Source organism: Triplophysa rosa, linkage group LG10 (genome assembly GCF_024868665.1).
Source record: "Triplophysa rosa linkage group LG10, Trosa_1v2, whole genome shotgun sequence".
Lineage (NCBI taxonomy): Eukaryota > Metazoa > Chordata > Actinopteri > Cypriniformes > Nemacheilidae > Triplophysa > Triplophysa rosa.
Genome location: NC_079899.1, coordinates 9,162,724 through 9,180,932, shown reverse-complemented (window position 1 = coordinate 9,180,932; position 18,209 = coordinate 9,162,724). Strand labels below are relative to the sequence as shown.

General features: G+C 40.0%; 1 protein-coding gene across 2 annotated transcripts in view; it reads left to right on the top strand.

Annotated features, from left to right (window-relative positions):
• The window catches only part of jmjd1ca (jumonji domain containing 1Ca), a 59,305-nt gene that overhangs the window by 22,710 nt on the left and 18,386 nt on the right, over positions 1-18,209 (top strand). For both annotated transcript variants that reach the window (XM_057343416.1, XM_057343415.1), the window contains exon 3: positions 4,348-4,461. In XM_057343416.1, the coding sequence (XP_057199399.1) occupies positions 4,348-4,461 (114 nt within the window). The remainder of the gene's footprint in view (positions 1-4,347; positions 4,462-18,209) is intronic.

Sequence of the window (18,209 nt, the reverse complement as noted above, 5' to 3'; positions counted from 1 at the left end):
CTCTCTCTCTCTCTCTCTCTCTCTCTCTCTCTCTCTCTCTCTCTCTCTCTCTCTCTCTCTCTCTCTCTCTCTCTCTCTCAATTTTCAATTTCAAGGTACTTTATTGACATGATTGCATGTTCTTACAATATTGCCAAAGCATTGAACATATAACAAAAGACATACAATAAGTACAAACATTAGAGTAAAATTAAACTAAGGTGCTGAGTAAGGCATAAATATAGAATGAAATATAAAATAAAGTATATGTAAGTAAACAAATGAAATATGGAAATTAAATATCAATATCAAAAGTAGATTTCAGGCAGAAACATGAGAATGTAATAAAGTCAAGAGTGTAGATGTGCATTGATTGTAGCAGATGAAGGCAGTAGTTTGTGCAGCTGATAGATGAATGAAGCAGCAGCTGATGTGTGTCTCTTCTCCCCCAGTAACATCTGCATTCGCTCTGTTTCTCAACACCTATCAAACTCTGGCATGAGCTTTGACATTTTGTGAAAGTGTTTCTCTCTCACATCTTTAAATTGATCACAATGAAGGAGAAAGTGTGTCTCAGTCTCCACCTCACCGGTGTCACAGTGTGCACAGACTCGTTCTTCCCTTGGAAGCCATGTTTGTCTGTGTCTGCCTCTCTCTACGGCCAGACTGTGATCACTGAGTCTGTATTTGCTCAGGATCCGTCTCTGTTTCACATCTCCAACAGTGTAGAGATAATCTGCCAGATTGTATTTTCTGTTTAGGGTCCGATAGCATTCTAGTTTACTTTGGTTCTTACTTTCCTTTTCCCAATGATCTAAATATGACTTTTTACTTTCTTTGATAATTTGGTTTATTCTGATTTGGTTTTGTTCCGTTGTGCCGGTCTGAAGTTTCAGAGCCAGCTGGCAGATGGGACTGGCTTTAGGTCTCAGCTCTTGGGTTTTAAGTGCTTCCTATTGAAGTGTGTTAGGAGGACTTGAATTAAAGTGTGCCCAGAATTTGAGGGAATGTTTTTGGATGCGTATTATCAGGGGGTATCTGCCTAATTCAGCCCTGCATGCATTATTTGATGTTCTTCTCTGAACTCTTAAAATGTTTCTACAGAATTCAGCATGCAGGGATTCTATGGGGTGTTTATCCCATTTGGAGTAATCTGTCAGACACTGTGGACCCCAAACCTCGCAGCCAGAGCTATAGGCATAATTACACTATCAAAGATTTGACACCAGACTGTAACTGGAATGTCTGTTTGGATGAATTTGCCTTTGATGGCATAAAACACTCATCTAGCTTTCTCTTTCAGTGCATTCACCGCCAGACCAAAACCTCCTGACGCGCTGATTTTGAGAGATAATCGTAGTGTAAAGTGTGTTCTATTGTAGTGTTTCCCAGAGTGAATGTGTATCTGTTATCCAGTAATCTGTCTTTTTTCTGGAAAATCATCATTTTAGTTTTTTTCAGATTGACTGTCAGGACCCAGTTTTGACAGTATTTCTCTAGCAGGTGTAGGTGTTGCTGTAGACCTTCGGCGGTATCTGACAGCAGCACTAGATCTCTCTCTCTCTCTCTCTCTCTCTCTCTCTCTCTCTCTCTCTCTCTCTCTCCTTCTCTTCTCAGTTTTCTCTCTCTCTCTCTCTCTTTCTCTCTCTCTCTCTCTCTCTCTCTCTCTCTCTCTCTCTCTCTCTCTCTCTCTCTCTCTGTCTGTCATTGGGTGTGGGCTGATATGTATATTTTACTCTCTAAGTGACTCTGTTTTATCTTCTTTTTTTTTATCAACAGTATACCTACTTAACAAATCCTTTGGTGGCATTTGGGACGCCTTTATTTGTAAAAATGCAGTATAAATAATGTTTTTAACAAATCTTAAAAAACTGGTTAGGGTGAGGGTTGCAGTCAGTCTCAAGTCATCTTCCTATATAAAAGCAATTGGAGTCTATCTATGGCAGTCTATGTGTGTTAAGTACGTAAGTAAAACGTTTGTGTGAGAGTGAACTCTGACCTATTTTATTAAGTATTCCTATATGTGTTTTTTTGCTCAGCAGACTTTTCTAATTACACCCACACACAGCTCGCTCTTCCTCCTTCCAAAATATAAACATATATAAAATATATTCTCTAACATGAATATAGTCGCTCATGCAATCCCTCACACACACACACACACGCTTTGGTTGACTATCCCCGTGGGGACAGTCCATAGGCGTAATGTTTTTTATACTGTACAAACTGTATATTCTATCCCCTAACCCAACCCCTAAACCTAAAGATCATAGAACACTTTTTGCATTTTTAGATTTGTAAAAAATATTGTTCTGTACAATTTATTAGCTTTTTTGCCCGTGGGGACCTCAATTTTGGTCCCCACGGTGCCACGAGTCCCCATGTGTTGGTGTGTATTCAGGTTTAGGTCCCCACCGGGATATACAAACATGAACACACACACACACACACAAAAACTCTCTGTCTCTCTAAGCATGTGTCGAGATGGGCTCAAGCAGCTTTAAAGGCTTAATGAAGTCTTAATATTACACACACATACACACACACTAAAACCATGGCAACACTGTGTGCTTTGACAAGAGTGCGGCCGTGCACGGCCGGCAGTATGGCCGTGCTTCAGCAGGTGTGTGACCTAGATTGTATTTTAGAGAGAGAGAGTAATGAAAGGATAGGCTGAGAGCAAAGTATTTGCATGTGTGTGTGTTTTGTTGTAAAAGAGCCTTGCAGAGTTTGATCACATGTGATGCAGATTGTGATCTACGTTTAAATGTGATGTGCGTGTGTTTAGTTGTAAAATAGACGTGCGTGTTGACTGAAGGTAAAGCACGTCTGAGTTTATAGTTAGATGGAGATTAGACTTTCTTTTTATGGCTTTTTACTCTCATACTACTGACACTTTAGATGAAATACTGTACATTCGGGGGAACAGACCTTAAATTCGGTTATGTAACCTTATTTTCTATAGGTCTGTGTTTATTGAAAGAGTAGTTCACTCAGAAATGAAAAGCCTGTCATCACGTTCTGACCCGTATGTTCCTCTAAACCTGTAGTACTTTCTGTGGAACATATTTTACGCAGTGTGTGGGGTTTTTTCCATGTCATGAATGTGAATGGTGATTTCCACCTTAGCACTTAAATCTAGCACACAAGTTTCCAAAAATTGGCATTTTTGGAACTTGATTTTATCAATTGATAAGTTATTAATGTGGAAGTTATAAATGTGTTTATTCTGTATATTTAGAAGAATATTACACTTGTCAGTTGTCACTCTCACTGCTTGCCTCGCTCGGAGAGCTGAGTGTCAAAATCACAGTGCGGTAAACATGTGTGACTGAATGCGGTGTGTTTTGTGTTTGTGTGTGTGGGCACGAGAGAGAAAAATACAGAGAGAGTGTACACAGAGGAGTGTCTAAAAATAGCGTGCATGCGTTCTGTTTGTCCCCTTACCCTCCAGCTCGTGGTTTATGGAGTGGCACACACACGCGCATGGACGCACACACACACACAATACTTGTGATATGTGGTTTGCCGACTGATGTTTGGCTCCTCACATGCCATTGCATGCACTGATGATGTGATTTTCCATTGAGTTCTGTTGTTAATATATTGTCACAAACTTTTTTTAAATAGGACATCATTTAGTATGTTTGTTAAGCGGCTTTCCTCACGGGACCGTTGACTCTTGCCCGCTGGCAAGACTTGACCCAAACACACACACACACTCATACATGCACATCTCATAACACTGTGGCCACATTTAGATTAAGTTTCACTTCTGAATACCTCAGAGACATGAAAACTCTTTGGTTGCATTACACACATCAACACACACTCACCCTTGAGCATAAGCACAAAGAAATACACACTTTAACACACACACAGCCCAGGCAGCCAGACAAGGAAACTTTGAGTGTGCTGGCCTTGTATTTTTATAAATAGAAACCATGCATACAGAAAGGGACTTGATCAATGATAGTTTGACTCAGCCCTCACAAGAAAATCTACACACAAAGACAAACGCATACGCACATTCAGGTTAATCTTGCTATGTGTAGTTTCAAGCTAAGCATGTTTATCTACTTATCACACGTAACCCATATTAAAATGCATGACTTAGAATCTTTACAGACATTCATGAGGTGAAGACTATATACCCTGCCCAAATGAGGGCTGATACAATGACATCACATGACCATTTAATTTTCACTTTATGTTGGTAACCATTCCTATTATTGCTCTCACTTGTTTGCGAAATAAATGATTTGATAAATGATTAATTTTCTTATATGTAGTGTCATAACGCTATCATCTGATGCATTGAGTGCACTCTATATTGCTTAACTGATGTCTGTGAAATTTGTTTTACAGAGATTCCAACCTCTGATTGGTCATTCATGCGTGGGAGGTGTGTCAGTGGTGGAGTTTATCTCTGACAGACAGTTGGAGTTCTACACAGAAGAGGAGGAGCTCCAGCCATTCGAGGTGTGTGCACAAGGGATTATTATTATGAATCATTGTGTGGGAGTTTGATATGTGTACGGTTGAGTTTGTGTTTGTGTTGTGTGGTGTATGAATTACATTACAGCGAGATTTACAAGCCACTGCTTGTAGATGGTTTTGATAGGGATTGTTTTGTCTTTTAGGTCTGTTGTTCCTTGGGTTAGTGGATTTCTGTGAGCTAATCTGCTAATGATCTTTATCATAGTCTGTTTTCATCTCAGTTTTCTTTTAGGTCAAGAAAGTGTATTTATACTTGGAATAAAACGCTTCGAAAACATCGTAATAATGCCATTATGTAAGGCAATGCATAACAAATTTGAGTTCCTATTCCTGCATTATGTTTTGAAGCAACAGTTGAGTTGAGTCATTAATAGTTTAACTAGTCATAGAGATGTTGAGTGACTGTACGACAGCCTTTAGGAATTCACGTCTCAGAACGTGCGTTTAGGACTAAACACAGACGAATTTCTAATTGATCCCACAAAAATACAAGCATAAAGAGTTTGAGCAATGGGACTTATAATCACATAATTGTGGGTCGTACGGTTTACTCTGTTAAATTGACTTGAGTAACATTCTGGAAAAGATGTACTTTTAGTAAATTCAAAGGTGGGTACTTTTAGTCTTATTCAAGAACATTTCTAATGAAAAAATGTACTGTACTTGTTACACTGGTTGGTCAAAGTTCAATGTATTACAAAATGCATAGTTTATTCCAAGGTTGATGTCTCTTTTACCTGGGGCTTTTGCGAATGACTCACTCATTTGAGTCGATTCTTGTAAAGAATTGGTTATTGGCAAATAGTCTGAATTGGTTTACAAATCTGTTTAAATGGTTTGTTCAGAATTGTGCATCCTATTGTTAGCCAGTGATCAAGACCCGTCACTTGTGGGCATTTTACACTGGTGTGTGACCTCTTGGAGTAAAGTTTTTGGTTACTCTGTACCCATCTCCGGTCATAACTTTCCATGCGTGTTTGATAGTTTCAGGGATTGTTGAATGAATTGAGTAGTTATGTTCTGTAGTATAGGGGTATTAAAGGTGAGAGGTTCAGGGTTTTTTCTGCATAGAGAAATTGGAGGCGGCCGCCTCCGTCAAATGTCGTGCCGCCTCAGGCTCTTGCCAAAATGATGTTGCAAGTCTTCACAAGAAATGCTGCGTGCATTTAACAGACTGTCATTTGTAACTGCAGTTGCGACATTACGCCACAGTGGAGGCGCTGTTTCGTTATCAGCACACTGAGGCGCTAAAAAGAGTTGCAGAACAAGAGCCATCCTGTGTTTCACGGCTGTTTGTTTTGCATTCAAGTACGTTTTATTTCTTGAAATTTTTTTTATTAACATGACGTATATCATTGTAATGTCTTTAGCTGTGCAGTTGGATCGTTGAATCAGCGTATACTGTACACAGCGAGTTCGCCAGTGTGAACGCACATTGCGTTTAGAACGACTCGCACATGAATGACTCATTTGAACCGATTCTTTTAATCTATTGAACTTTTCAGTCACTAGCGAATATAAGAGATCCTTGAATCATTTAAAGTGAACCACAGAGAATGCAAGATGTGAATGAGCTTTGCTCATTTAGACAGACTGGTTAATTTAGTTGGCTATTGTGGGCTGAAAAGTTAGTTGAAATGATAAAAAAGATTTGATTTAAAAACATTTCTGTTTGGTTCAATAAAAGTAATGTTTTATATAACTTAATAATTGTCATTTTTATCTAATTTTATCAGAACTTTGAATATGTCAAACTCAAAGTCACTTTGGTTAAGCCACTTAAAGGTACGGTAGGCCTACGTGTGTGTGTACAAGATCAGGATGGCACCACCTCTGCCTCATTTTGAGCCAGGAAAAACCCTGAGGTTGGTTGGTAACCAAACAACAGTGCTTTCCATTTACTTCTATTGTATTGGCACAAAACAAATGCAAGTCAATGGGTACCATCATTGTACGGTTACCAATAGGGATGTAACGATTCACCGTGAGCCAGTTGAAAATCGATTATAATGTGTGACGATTCAAATCGGTTGAGGTGTGAACTGAATCGCAATACATTTTTTGAACAGCAGGGGCCGCCATGTTCACTGCAAACCTAAACGTGGACATGCTGATATTTCTTAAATGCAAAAAAATCTAAGAAAAGCACAGACAGTATTAGTTTGTTTATATTAAAGAGACTTTTTCTATTATTAATTTGTTATAAAATTGCAGTTTAGTTTTGTTATTTGAAATAAAACATAATTTTATTATACAAAGAAACGTGAAGCATTTAAGAAATAATGCAAGGAAGTTGTTAATTTCTAAGTTGTTTCAACTCATTTTATAAAAATAAATCGTGAGTAAATCGTGAATAAATCGCATCGTGAGATCAGAATCGTGAATCGCATCGCATCGTGAGTTGAGTGAATCGTTACATCCCTAGTTACCAACATTCTTCAAAATATCTTCTTATGTGTTCTGCAGAAGAAAGTATGTCATACAGGTTTGAAATGACAAGAGGGTGAGTAAATGATGACAGAATTTTTATTTTTGGGTAACTATGGAGTACGTTTTCGTTAGTTTGATTATACGTGTGTTTTAAAGGGATTGCTGAATAAGTTATGATCTATCGGGTGTGTTCAGGGATTCAGCACTGTGTGAGTGTGTGTTTTTGAAGGGGTGAGTAATTAGCTATAGACACACGCTCTTGACTCTTTATGTTCTCCTGCAGGCTGTGTTTGTTTATCATAATCACATGGAGCAATCATGTAATTCAGTGCAGGAGCAGAGAGTGACACATAGGACTGTGGCCCTCTGCGGAAAACTGTTTACATTCACTCACTCACACACACACGCACACACACACACACACACACACACACACACACACACAGGGGTCGCTGCATCATATCATCACTTCCAGTCTCTGATGCCTGCGGATGGATGATAAAAGAGAGAGACCCTGTCTTTCATCTGTGTGTGTGGAGGGGGTGGACTGTGAGAAAAACAAGGCAGAGGGAGAGAAAACATTAGAGAAAGAGAGTGAGGGAATGAGTGTCTGAGCAGAGCGCTGGCACATGACATGATGGGTTCTGAATGCTGCGCTTCTGTAAACTCTGGAACAGCCTCAAAACCCATAACACAACTCTAATCTATTCTATTCTGATCTATTCCATTGTTTTGTACTTTGATTCTGCATTCTGTTCTGTTCAATTAAATTCCATTTGATTGTACTCTGATGCCACTTCTATTCTTGATTCTGTTTTGTTTTGTTCTGTTCTGCTCAGATCTGTTCTATTGTGCTCTGATCTCTATACTGTTTGGTTCCATTTAACTCTACTCTTCACAGCACTCTATTGAACGCTGTTGTCTTTTATACTTAACTTTACTCTACGCTCTACTTCTATACTGTTTTCTCTCCACTGCTCTACAGTTCTGAGTGTTAAGCTCTGAGACGTGAGTGAGTTACTGAGCAGCCTGTGAGAAAGAGACAGACAGACAGACAGAGACAGAAGGAGATAAAGATGAAGAGAAAGTGAGAGAGAGCGATGTATCAGGGAAAATGAAGCGTGTGGACAGATCGCTGTGTGTATTTATTGCTGTTTCCTTGACAACTCCAAGCTGTGTTTTTACTTAGCACATGTTAAGAGGCGTGCGTGTGTGAAAGTACGCGGGTGGAGTGTTGAGTGTCTGTGTGTTTAGGGAAGGGTTAAGCTCTGTTGACCTGTACAGCTGAAACGGGAACAGTACAGCTGTTTTTAGGAAGCGCCAAACAGCGTACTTGTGTGTGTGGGCGTTTGTCTTGTGTATGACAGAGATAGACTTAAGTAAGTGAGGGAGGGAGGGAGGTTTACTGAAGGGAAAAGCAGGCAGAGTGGTTTCCATTAGGTTGTATGAACACTTTCCCTTTTGAGGCTGTGGTGAGAAAGACACTCGGCTGTGAGTCAGCCACCCTCAATCTGGAGACACACACATGCACACGCAAACACAGTCTTTACTACGTGTGTCTGCTTTCCATCTAACACATTCACTACACACACACACATTTACTAAGAGTTCATATTCACTCTTTTTTCTTTCATCTTTGGCTTCTTTTGTCTGCTTTTTTCCACAATCTGTGTTTTGTTTTCTTTTTCTCTTTCACTGTCTGGCTTAAATAAAGCTTGCTGTCAAATTGATTTTGACAGACGTTTGTAATAGACATAATAGAGGAAGCATCTAATAATAAAGCAAATGCAATGTCAGCCGTCAACATATGTATTGCAGTGTTTACTTTTCTAACATGCCATCATAGAAATAGTTCACCCTAAAAAAACATAAAACCATAAAAAAAGCATTTTATAAACAATTGTGACTGAGAGGAATTGAATCAGTCAGATATAATAACTGGATCAACCGGATCATTGAAAAGAATTGTTTTAAAATCAGAAAAATCTGTTTCTTATTTTTTTCTAGGAATTTATTGGTTGGTTGGTTTGGTAGGCATTCTTGAAGGAACAGTTCACCCAAAAAGGAAATTCTGTCTTAATTTACTCACCCTCGAGTTGTTCCAAATCTGTATACATTTCCTTGTTCTGATGAACACACAGGGCCCTATTTTCACGATCTAAGCATGGTTTAAAGCGCACGGTGCAGGTGCCCTCAGGTCGTGTCGAATCCACTTTTGCTAATTTAAACGGGTTGTCCCGATTCTCTTAATGAGTAATGGGTGTTTTTTGGGAGTAACGTGCAGTAAACCAATCAGAGTCTCATCTCTCATTCCCTTTAAGAGCCAGTTGCGCTCGCGCCATGGCGGATTCGCTACTTACACGGCGGAATTTCAGTAGTGACCGATTGCAGAACAGCAGAACCATACGTCACAGCAGCACTATGGCAGCAGCGCCATGGCGGCAGTCTCATGCCGGAAGTGGGCGGAGTCACAGTCTCAGATCGAAAGTAGTGAGAAGTAAAGGAATGTCACGGCGGAGAAAGGGTACACGGTTGTAAAAGTTGTCTTTGATTGTCGTTGGATTATCTGACGCTGAATGAGGAAGACGAGAAAAAGCCCTTCTGCAGCTTTCACAGGCAGAAACGAATGACCAAGAGGCCCGCCAGGGCCACATCAAGGTCCCAAGAGGGTATGGAGCGCGGACGAGGCGGATTCCGCCTTCTCGCGCCCCTTAGGAACCTGATGACCAGGTCGTGCTGTCCTAGAGACTTTCCAGCAACTGAGTTGTGATGAGCGGCAATGGCGGCTACATACACTTTCAGTGTGGATGGGGAGAGGTTAGTCTCGAGTCTCTCTTGTAGAAAGGACAGCACGATCACGATCGCACAACTCCGTGGGTCTTTTCTTCGAGAAGAGCACCAGGACGAGAAGAGGCGCCACTTGTAGGCGTAGAGTCGCCTAGTGGCTGGTGCCCTTGCCTGAGATATTGTCTCTACCACCGCCGGGGGTAGGCCACTCAGGATCTCCTCGTCCCGTCCAGGGGCCAGACATGGAGGTTCCAGTGGTCTGGCCTGGGATGCCATAATGTGCCCTTCCCCTGGGAAAGCAGGTCCTTCGTCAGGGGAATCGGCCAGGGGGGAGCTGTCTTCAAGAGCATTAGCTCCGAGAACCAAGTCCGGTTGGGCCAGTGTGGCGCAACGAGTAACAGTTGAGTTACTGTTGAGTCTGTGCAATGAGGCTCACTGGGGGGAAGGCGTACTTCCACTTGTCCCGCGGCCAGCTGTGCGCTAGGGCATCCGTACCGAGGGGAGCCTCGGAGAAGGGAGTACCAAAGCGGGCAATGGGTGGTTTCCAGGGAGGCGAACAGGTCTACCTGAGCCTGCCCGAACTGCACTCAAATGAGCTGGACTGCGCGGGGGTGGAGTCGCCACTCTCCACGAGGCGTCGACTGACGAGAGAGCACGTCGGCTGTCTGGTTCAGGTCGCCTGGGATATACGTGGCACGCAGGGAGCGGGTCACCTGCTGACTCCACAGGAGGAGGCGTCGGGCGAGTCGTGTTAACTGCCGTGAGCGCACGCCACCCTGGCGGTTGATATACGCTACAGATGAGCAGATCATCTACATAACAAGCCGGATTTTTATCTTTATGTACACAATAATAATCTTTTACATTGTAATCCATTTATTTTTTATATTTAGGATGTTTGTGTGCTGCTGCTCTTCGCTCTGTGTAATAAGTAAAGTGAAAGCGCGGTGTATGTAGACCCGCCCAGAGGCGCACTTTTTTAAAACCAAAAAAATATTGCGCCATTGACTTTAGACTTTAGACGAGGTTTGAGTTGATATATGGCGCAGTCTATTTTCAGTTCCTCAAAATAGCAACGCGCCAACAATGCGCCTAAGCACACCTCTTTTTTAGACCAACACGCCCATGGGCGCACAAATGAGCGCAAATGCATTTGCTATTTAAACAACGTGGTGCAGGATGGGAAAATGAGAACTGCAAAAATGGAATCTAGCAAAAACACTTGCGCTGCCCCTTGTGCCGGGTGTGCAATAGGGCCCATAGAAAGATATTTGAAAGAATGCTTGTAACCAAACAGTTCTTGGCAACCATTGACTACCATAGTAGGAAAATCCTCTATACATTTCTTTGTATCTGATATTTTGAAGAATGGCACTTTTGACTACCATTGTCATTTTTCCTAATATGGTAGTAGTTCATTTCATTTGTCTGCAAATTTAATGTAATTGTTTACCAAACCAGTATGAATGTTTTAGGCCTTTACATGAAATTGTTTTGTAAAATTGAGATTTGCTTTGTAGATGTCTTGGTGCATTTCGTCAGTGATATACTACAGGTTTTGTTGCTTAAGAGAAAGACGCAAGTCTCTCTCTCTCTCTCTCTCTCTCTCTCTCTCTCTCTTGTCTTTCTCTGATCCAGCGCTCTCAGTTCTTCTGTTACTGAAGGACAGGTCTTCAGACTACAGCATTGATTTTTTTGAGCGTTCTTTCTATTTCTTTCTCCCTGTCTTTCTCTGTCTATACCTTTCTCTTTCACTCTCTCCTCTATTTGTCATCATCTCATCCACTTCATCACCCTCCCTCTACACCTCTCTCTCTCTCTCTCTCTCTCTCTCTCTCCCTCTCAATCAAACTTCTCTCCTTCAAAACGCACACACCTCTCTCTCTCTCTCTCTCTCTCTCTCTCTATTTCTGTCCCTCTGCTCTCAAATTTAAATTCAATGAAGCACTTTTCATCATCATCTATTTCTAACCCTCTGTATCACTCCCCTCTGTTTCTCTTCCTCTTTCATTTACTCTGGATGCACGCATGCATCTGTGTGTGTGTGGTTGTTTGGTTTGTGTACTCGCTGTAGGAGTGAGCTTAAGATTGTTTGTTCTCTCTCCTGCTCTCTCCAGCTCTGATTTTCTTCTCTGTACACACACAGACACGAGCAGCTACAAACACACTCGCTCATCCATTTCAATAATATGTCTGTGTGTTTGTCTGTCTCTCCGTCTCTCTCTCTCTCCTCCTGATGCAATAGTTGGATCAGTCCGATGTCTCTCTTGCAGATGTTGCCGTGGTGATGCTTTGGCTGTGTGCTAGACTGAGGTCACCTCACTCTTTCATCTATCAGCCCATCCTGTCTCTTTCTCTCACCTCTCACCATCATGTAGACCACAGAAATGAGAATTATGCGCACGGCGGAGAGAATGATCAAACAGAACACTGACTGAAACTGAAATGATACTGTCAACCCTAAACGGCTACAATACATTGCAAGCTACAATATATTTGTGTTTATTTTTGACTGCATTAGCCGTTTTCAATGCTGCTTTACCTGGCCTTTATATAAAGTCCCGTTCTCAACTGTGTGTCATTATTTGTTATAAACTGGAGCCAACACACCCTGTAGCCAAAGGTTGAGAAATGTCCCAAAAATATAATAATACAGACATGGGACAGTGTTTCTGCATACACAAACACCACAACACGTTTCCAGTGGATCGTAAGTGAAGATTGATAGGGATTTTTTTTGTCTATACTTTGAAATCCTGCATAGTTCACATTTTAGTTTGTTAATGCAGACATGAATGTGATCATGAAGTACCAGAAAGCAGTATAGAGTTTTAATATGCAATTCACTGCATTGCAGATAATACGAAAAAATATTCGCAATGCATTTAACACAGTGCAAGTGATGGCTGTGTAGTCAGTATTAAGCAGGAAATAATGTAGCGTGGGACTTGATCTTTTCCTTTGGGATTTGATCATTAAAATCTGTGCTATGATATTACTCAACAATATTATTCACCACCCCATGTAGCTTTGCATACATCAGCAAAAAAAGCCATTCAGAAGTTATTAGGCTAAAAATGTTTTATTATAAAGTAAATAGTTTGTCATTTTGCTTAATTTTCCTTTTGATTAAGTTGTCGTGTGAAAATAGGCATTTGTGTATAAACAGTTGTGGGCATTCGTTTTCCATAGAGAGCAATTGTTTTTAAAATATCAAAATGTAAGACCAAATTTCAGTAGCAACAAGAAACAGAATAATAAATGAAACGTATACAGTCTCATTTAGGGGTGTAACGATACACTCAGCTCACGATTCGATACATATCTCGATGCTGGGTTCAGGATACGATACACATCTCGATATTTTGAACAAAATTAAAAAATGAAACTGAAATTCAAATAACATTTATTTTCAAAATATTAAGAATTTCAGTAACTTATTTTGTTGCACATACAACTTCATAAAGAATTTTAACATTTTAAGACTTAACTGAAATTAGAATTAAGATCAGTGTCAATTTTGACAGCAAATTTTGATTTAGTTTTAGTCATAGTCTTTTGACTAAAATGCAATTTAGTTTTAGTCATCCCAATTTATCATAGTTTTAGTCTATTTTTAGTCAACGAAATCTACATTATATTAGTCTACTAAAATCTGTCTGGATTAACTAATTTAATTGGTGTAATTATATGTTCCATACAAAGATTTAACTGTTTCGACATAATTTACTTTACCTTGGAATTAAATTAAACCAGGTCATTACCTTTATTTTTCAGAAAAGTTGAGTAACTACTGGATATGCATTGTTGTAACAGAGAATATTAGACCATGAACGTCATGTAGCAGTTCATTCAGTCTCATTTCGTTCAGTGAAGGGCGTGTTCATTCAGTACATTCAACCAATGAAACGCTCTGACAGAGCTCACGCTCAAGCGCTATTGGCTCGTGTCTCTTTGAAGCTTCGCTGTCTTTGCTTGAGAAAGTAATGAATGAGAAAAATCTTTCAAAAAGACATATGACATAAACTGCATTACATTTCTTAAAGAGTACATTCCTCGAGATCCTAAAAAATACATTTCATGAAGTGTTTAATTTTGCCGTGTTTGAATGTAAGCAATCTGCCAAGTTGTAAATCCGAAGGTGAACGAATAACAAAGTTATTAGCTTATAAAAAAGGTAATCGACTCTGAATCACGCGAACAAGCCATGACCTGTCCGAATCTTTAACCACAATGTACCTACGTCACTAGAAAAATCCCCGCCTACTGACTGCGAAAACTTAACTCTCTCCTCCCCAAACACTGTACTAGCTCGTTCGTGACGTGTGCATCATGTCTAAGAGAAGCTGTGTTCTATGTAGTGAAACTAAGTCAGTCTTATTTTCACTACCAAAGGAAGAACTTCTGAGGAAAAAATGGTTACTATTTATTTTTCAAACGACACCAAAGGAGTATAAACCGAACGTTTTACTTTGCGCGCGTCATTTTACCGAAGATTGCTTCATCAATCTTGGCGCCTTTACTGCAGGATACATTAAACGTCTTTCCTTAAAAGATGTTGCAATACCAACTTTATTTGGACCTGTAAGCTCCACCGAATCACAACCTGTAAGTGTGACTCTTTATTTTTGTCTTTACTTAAAATTAAATTTGTGTGACGTTATCTCATGTCTGTGTTTAGCTAACGTTACCGTTATTTTTGGGGTTGTTACTGTTTGTTTACCTAACGTTAGCTATAAACTCGTTGCGCTAATGTAAGTGTTCAACCATATTAACTCGCAAAGTCTTTATTTCAAGAACTGCGTGGTGTACTATAGTTATAATAACATCTGAAGATACGAACACCGTACACTGTATGCCGTGATAACTAACTGTTACAAGAGAAGTGTCTAAAACAGTCCTTTTTCTTACTGGCATCTGTATAAGGATTAAAGAATGATTCGTCAGACTCGGGCTCGAACTGGTAAGGTAAAATCGACGCCATCTCTCTCTATACACTGTTAATATCCAACCACCTGCAAACCGTAATACAGCAGTAATGATAGGCGGTCCATTTGCGACACATGCTGAACGCGTTTGACCAATCACAGCAGACTAGACCATTTGACCAATCACAGCAGACTAGACCATCTGACCAATCACAGCAGACTACACTATCTGACCAATCAGATCAGACTACGCTGGCGGAAAGGCGGAGATTACACAGATGAATCGCTGAACGAATCATTTGAGAGTCAGTCAAGAAGTAAGGTAATAAAAACTGCTTATTATTACGAAATAATAGTATTTTTACATCATGTGTGTACATAAACTTGTTGTCAGACACTCCATAAACCAAAATAAGCCCTTAAAAATATTGAGGAATGTACTCTTTAAATCATTCAAATCACATACTTGTTTTTTAGCATGTCATTCGATCTTTTAATCTACAGTACGACTCACTTCATCGCTTCTCTGATCGGTACAGCGCTGGTTTCTTTTGGCTTAAGTTACTTTATGTTGCATATCACGTTATGCAGCAGCTCACATTAGCGGATAAATGAACATTGGCATTTAAACACGTTTGTGCTGCCTTTGAAATGAGTTTCGGGGTGACTCGCCTGCAGTCACGCTTCAAGTTTGCTGTGTTTTAACGGCGATTGTGAGGGAAAATATGACGCTTTGTAAACCACTTGGAGACACAGATTGTGTCTTGTGCTTCTCTCTCTACCGCATATGTGAGATAAGCACACGTGACGCGCTGGCGCAGAGTAGGTAGCGTCTTGACCGCTGAACGAATAGAATTAAACATATCGTAAAATATCCCCATCTCACTACGATGCGCATCGTAACATTTTTGCATCGCGAAATATCGTAATACGAAGTATCGTTACATCGCTAGTCTCATTTTCTAAACATCATGTTCATTTTGTCTTGTGGTGTGTCATGCGTCCTCTGGAGTGTGTATGAGTTGCTGTGGGTCTGTGTTTGGTCATCTGAGGTGTGTGTTCTGTCAGGGTTAGAGCTTGTTTGTTTGTATATATATGTGGGTGTGCTTGGGAGTTTAATGAGATGTGTATGAGCACCCATTTTTGGATGTGGGTTCCATATGTATGAGAGTAAATGTGGCTGTGTGTGCTTGTTTGTTTGTCTGTGATTGACTAATTTGAGATTGTTTGGAGAACTCTAAAAGACAGAAATCCATTCCACCAATCAAAGGAAGCTGCGGTGTAACACACAATTAACGCTAATTAACCTTACCATCATCATTAGCTGAATCTGCCCTTCATCCTGTCCAAGACCTCCTTTCAATCACACCTCTCTCACCCTGTTTTATTATCTTCAGTCTCATTCCTCTTACCAGCAGCCCCCCCCCAAAAGGCCAGTGAAGCAGCGCTTTATGTGTGTGCGTGTGCGTGTGTGTGTTTGTCATAGAGAGAAATAGAGTGCGAGGTGATAGAGGCTTGAAAAACAGCAGGGGAGAGAGAGAGAGACTGTATGTTTGTGTGAGCAAGACAAGAAAGACAGTCTGAGCCTGAGAGAGAGAGAGAGAGAGAGAGAGAGAGAGAGAGAGAGAGAGAGAGATCAAAACCTGCCTGCGGGTAAATGAATAAATCATGTCTTCCCTTCGTCCTAAGAACTGAAGCACGGATGAGTAATACACACACACACTCTCCCGCCCGCTCTCCTTCTCTCTCCTTCCCTCTCTCATGCAGTCTGTTCGCACACACACACACAGCCTTATGTTTGCTATGCAAGGGAAGATAGTAATCAGAGATCGGTGCTCTCTCTCTCACACACACACTGATATTATTAGAACCTTTTAACACACACACACACACGTGTGGATCACACCTACAAAGCTGGTCGGACAGCAGTGGTTCTTACTGCCATACTTCTGTAAGCTCATTTAAATAATGTAATGAATTGTTTTTAATTACTTGTTTTGGTCACATCACTTCACATATTATACAATGATAATATAAAGACTTATAAATTATAATGAGAAAAAACTCAAAATTGAATACATTAAGTTACATTTGTCTTCGAAAGTTGAAGGTGAAGGTAGCTAGCTGTAATGTATGAGGCGCCGTATAGGGTTTAAATCAAACTGCGCTTATGAATACATATATAAAAGCGTGCATACACATATATACATTGCTCACATATACATGTATACTATTGGATGTTCAAGCAAACACATATGAAAAACATGTGCGCACTAATGTGAAATCCATACCAATACATCTTATGTTAGTTAAGCTTGCATGTACACTTTTTCGCGCATACATATAAACTCGATGCGTGCAAACACCCTATACAATACTCGCACATTATAAACTCTGCGTACACACACATCTATAAAACATTCGCACATACATACAAACTCTGTGTACACACGCATCTATAAAACACTCGCACAAACATACAAACTCTGCGTACATACACATCTATAAAACACTCGCACATACATGCAAACTCTGCGCACATAGACATCTATAAAACACTCGCACATACATACAAACTCTGCGCACATACACATCTATAAAACACTCGCACATACATACAAAATATGACACGCTTTAGTTTGCATGCATAGTGATTTCATATGTGGATGTGCGTGCTTTTCAGTGTAAACGGAAGGCATTTCAGTGTAAACGGAAGTCGTCTTCATTTAGATCAACATGAATCTAAAAGCGATAATAGCCTTAACGTTTATTAGTGCTTTGCTTGCTTGTGCAAGTTGCAACCCAGCTAACAATTTTTGGTTCCCAGAACGTTATTTTCTAAGGTTTGTTTTTGGTTCTCCGGGAAAGTTTTCTTTACGTTAATAGAACGTTAGTTTCTGGTTCCCGTTATGGTTCCCATAACGTTCTGGGAACCAAAAACTAACGTTAGGGAATGTTACTCTAACGTTATAGAAACCATGAAACTAACATTTTATTTCTGTAAAGATAACCCAAAACAAACCTTAAGAAAACTTTCTGGGAAAGAAACATTCCCAGAACGTTAGCCTAAAATATTTTTCTCGGGTCCGTTTGGCCTCACTTACACGTCTGTAATGAATACATCCATGCTGTATTTTTATCCATCGCTTGTCTAATCTAATTAAAATAAGTAAAATAAGTCATCACACACAATATGGAGGATGAAATCAATGCATTAGATTATTCTTTTAGCCTATTAATTCCGTTTTCATTACTGAAGAAGCAGATTTAAACAGCGCAGTATATCATTTCTAATAAAACCACACTGTGTGTAGTATAGCGCGGCTCCGTCTTCAGATATAACAATCAAAAGCCCTGAGTTTCATTACATCACGGTCTGTTGATTTAGATGTCAAATAACTCGAAAATCACGAAAATATAAGTTTACTCTCAAATAGGGAATTAAAAATAAAATAAATAAACCGCTAAACTAATGTGTTAGTGTGTGAGGTAAAACGAAATGACCGTTAATTTTTAAATGGCGGGAGTCCGCGGCAAAGCGATAAATGAACCCATTATAATTTCAATTTTTGTCCACGCTGGATC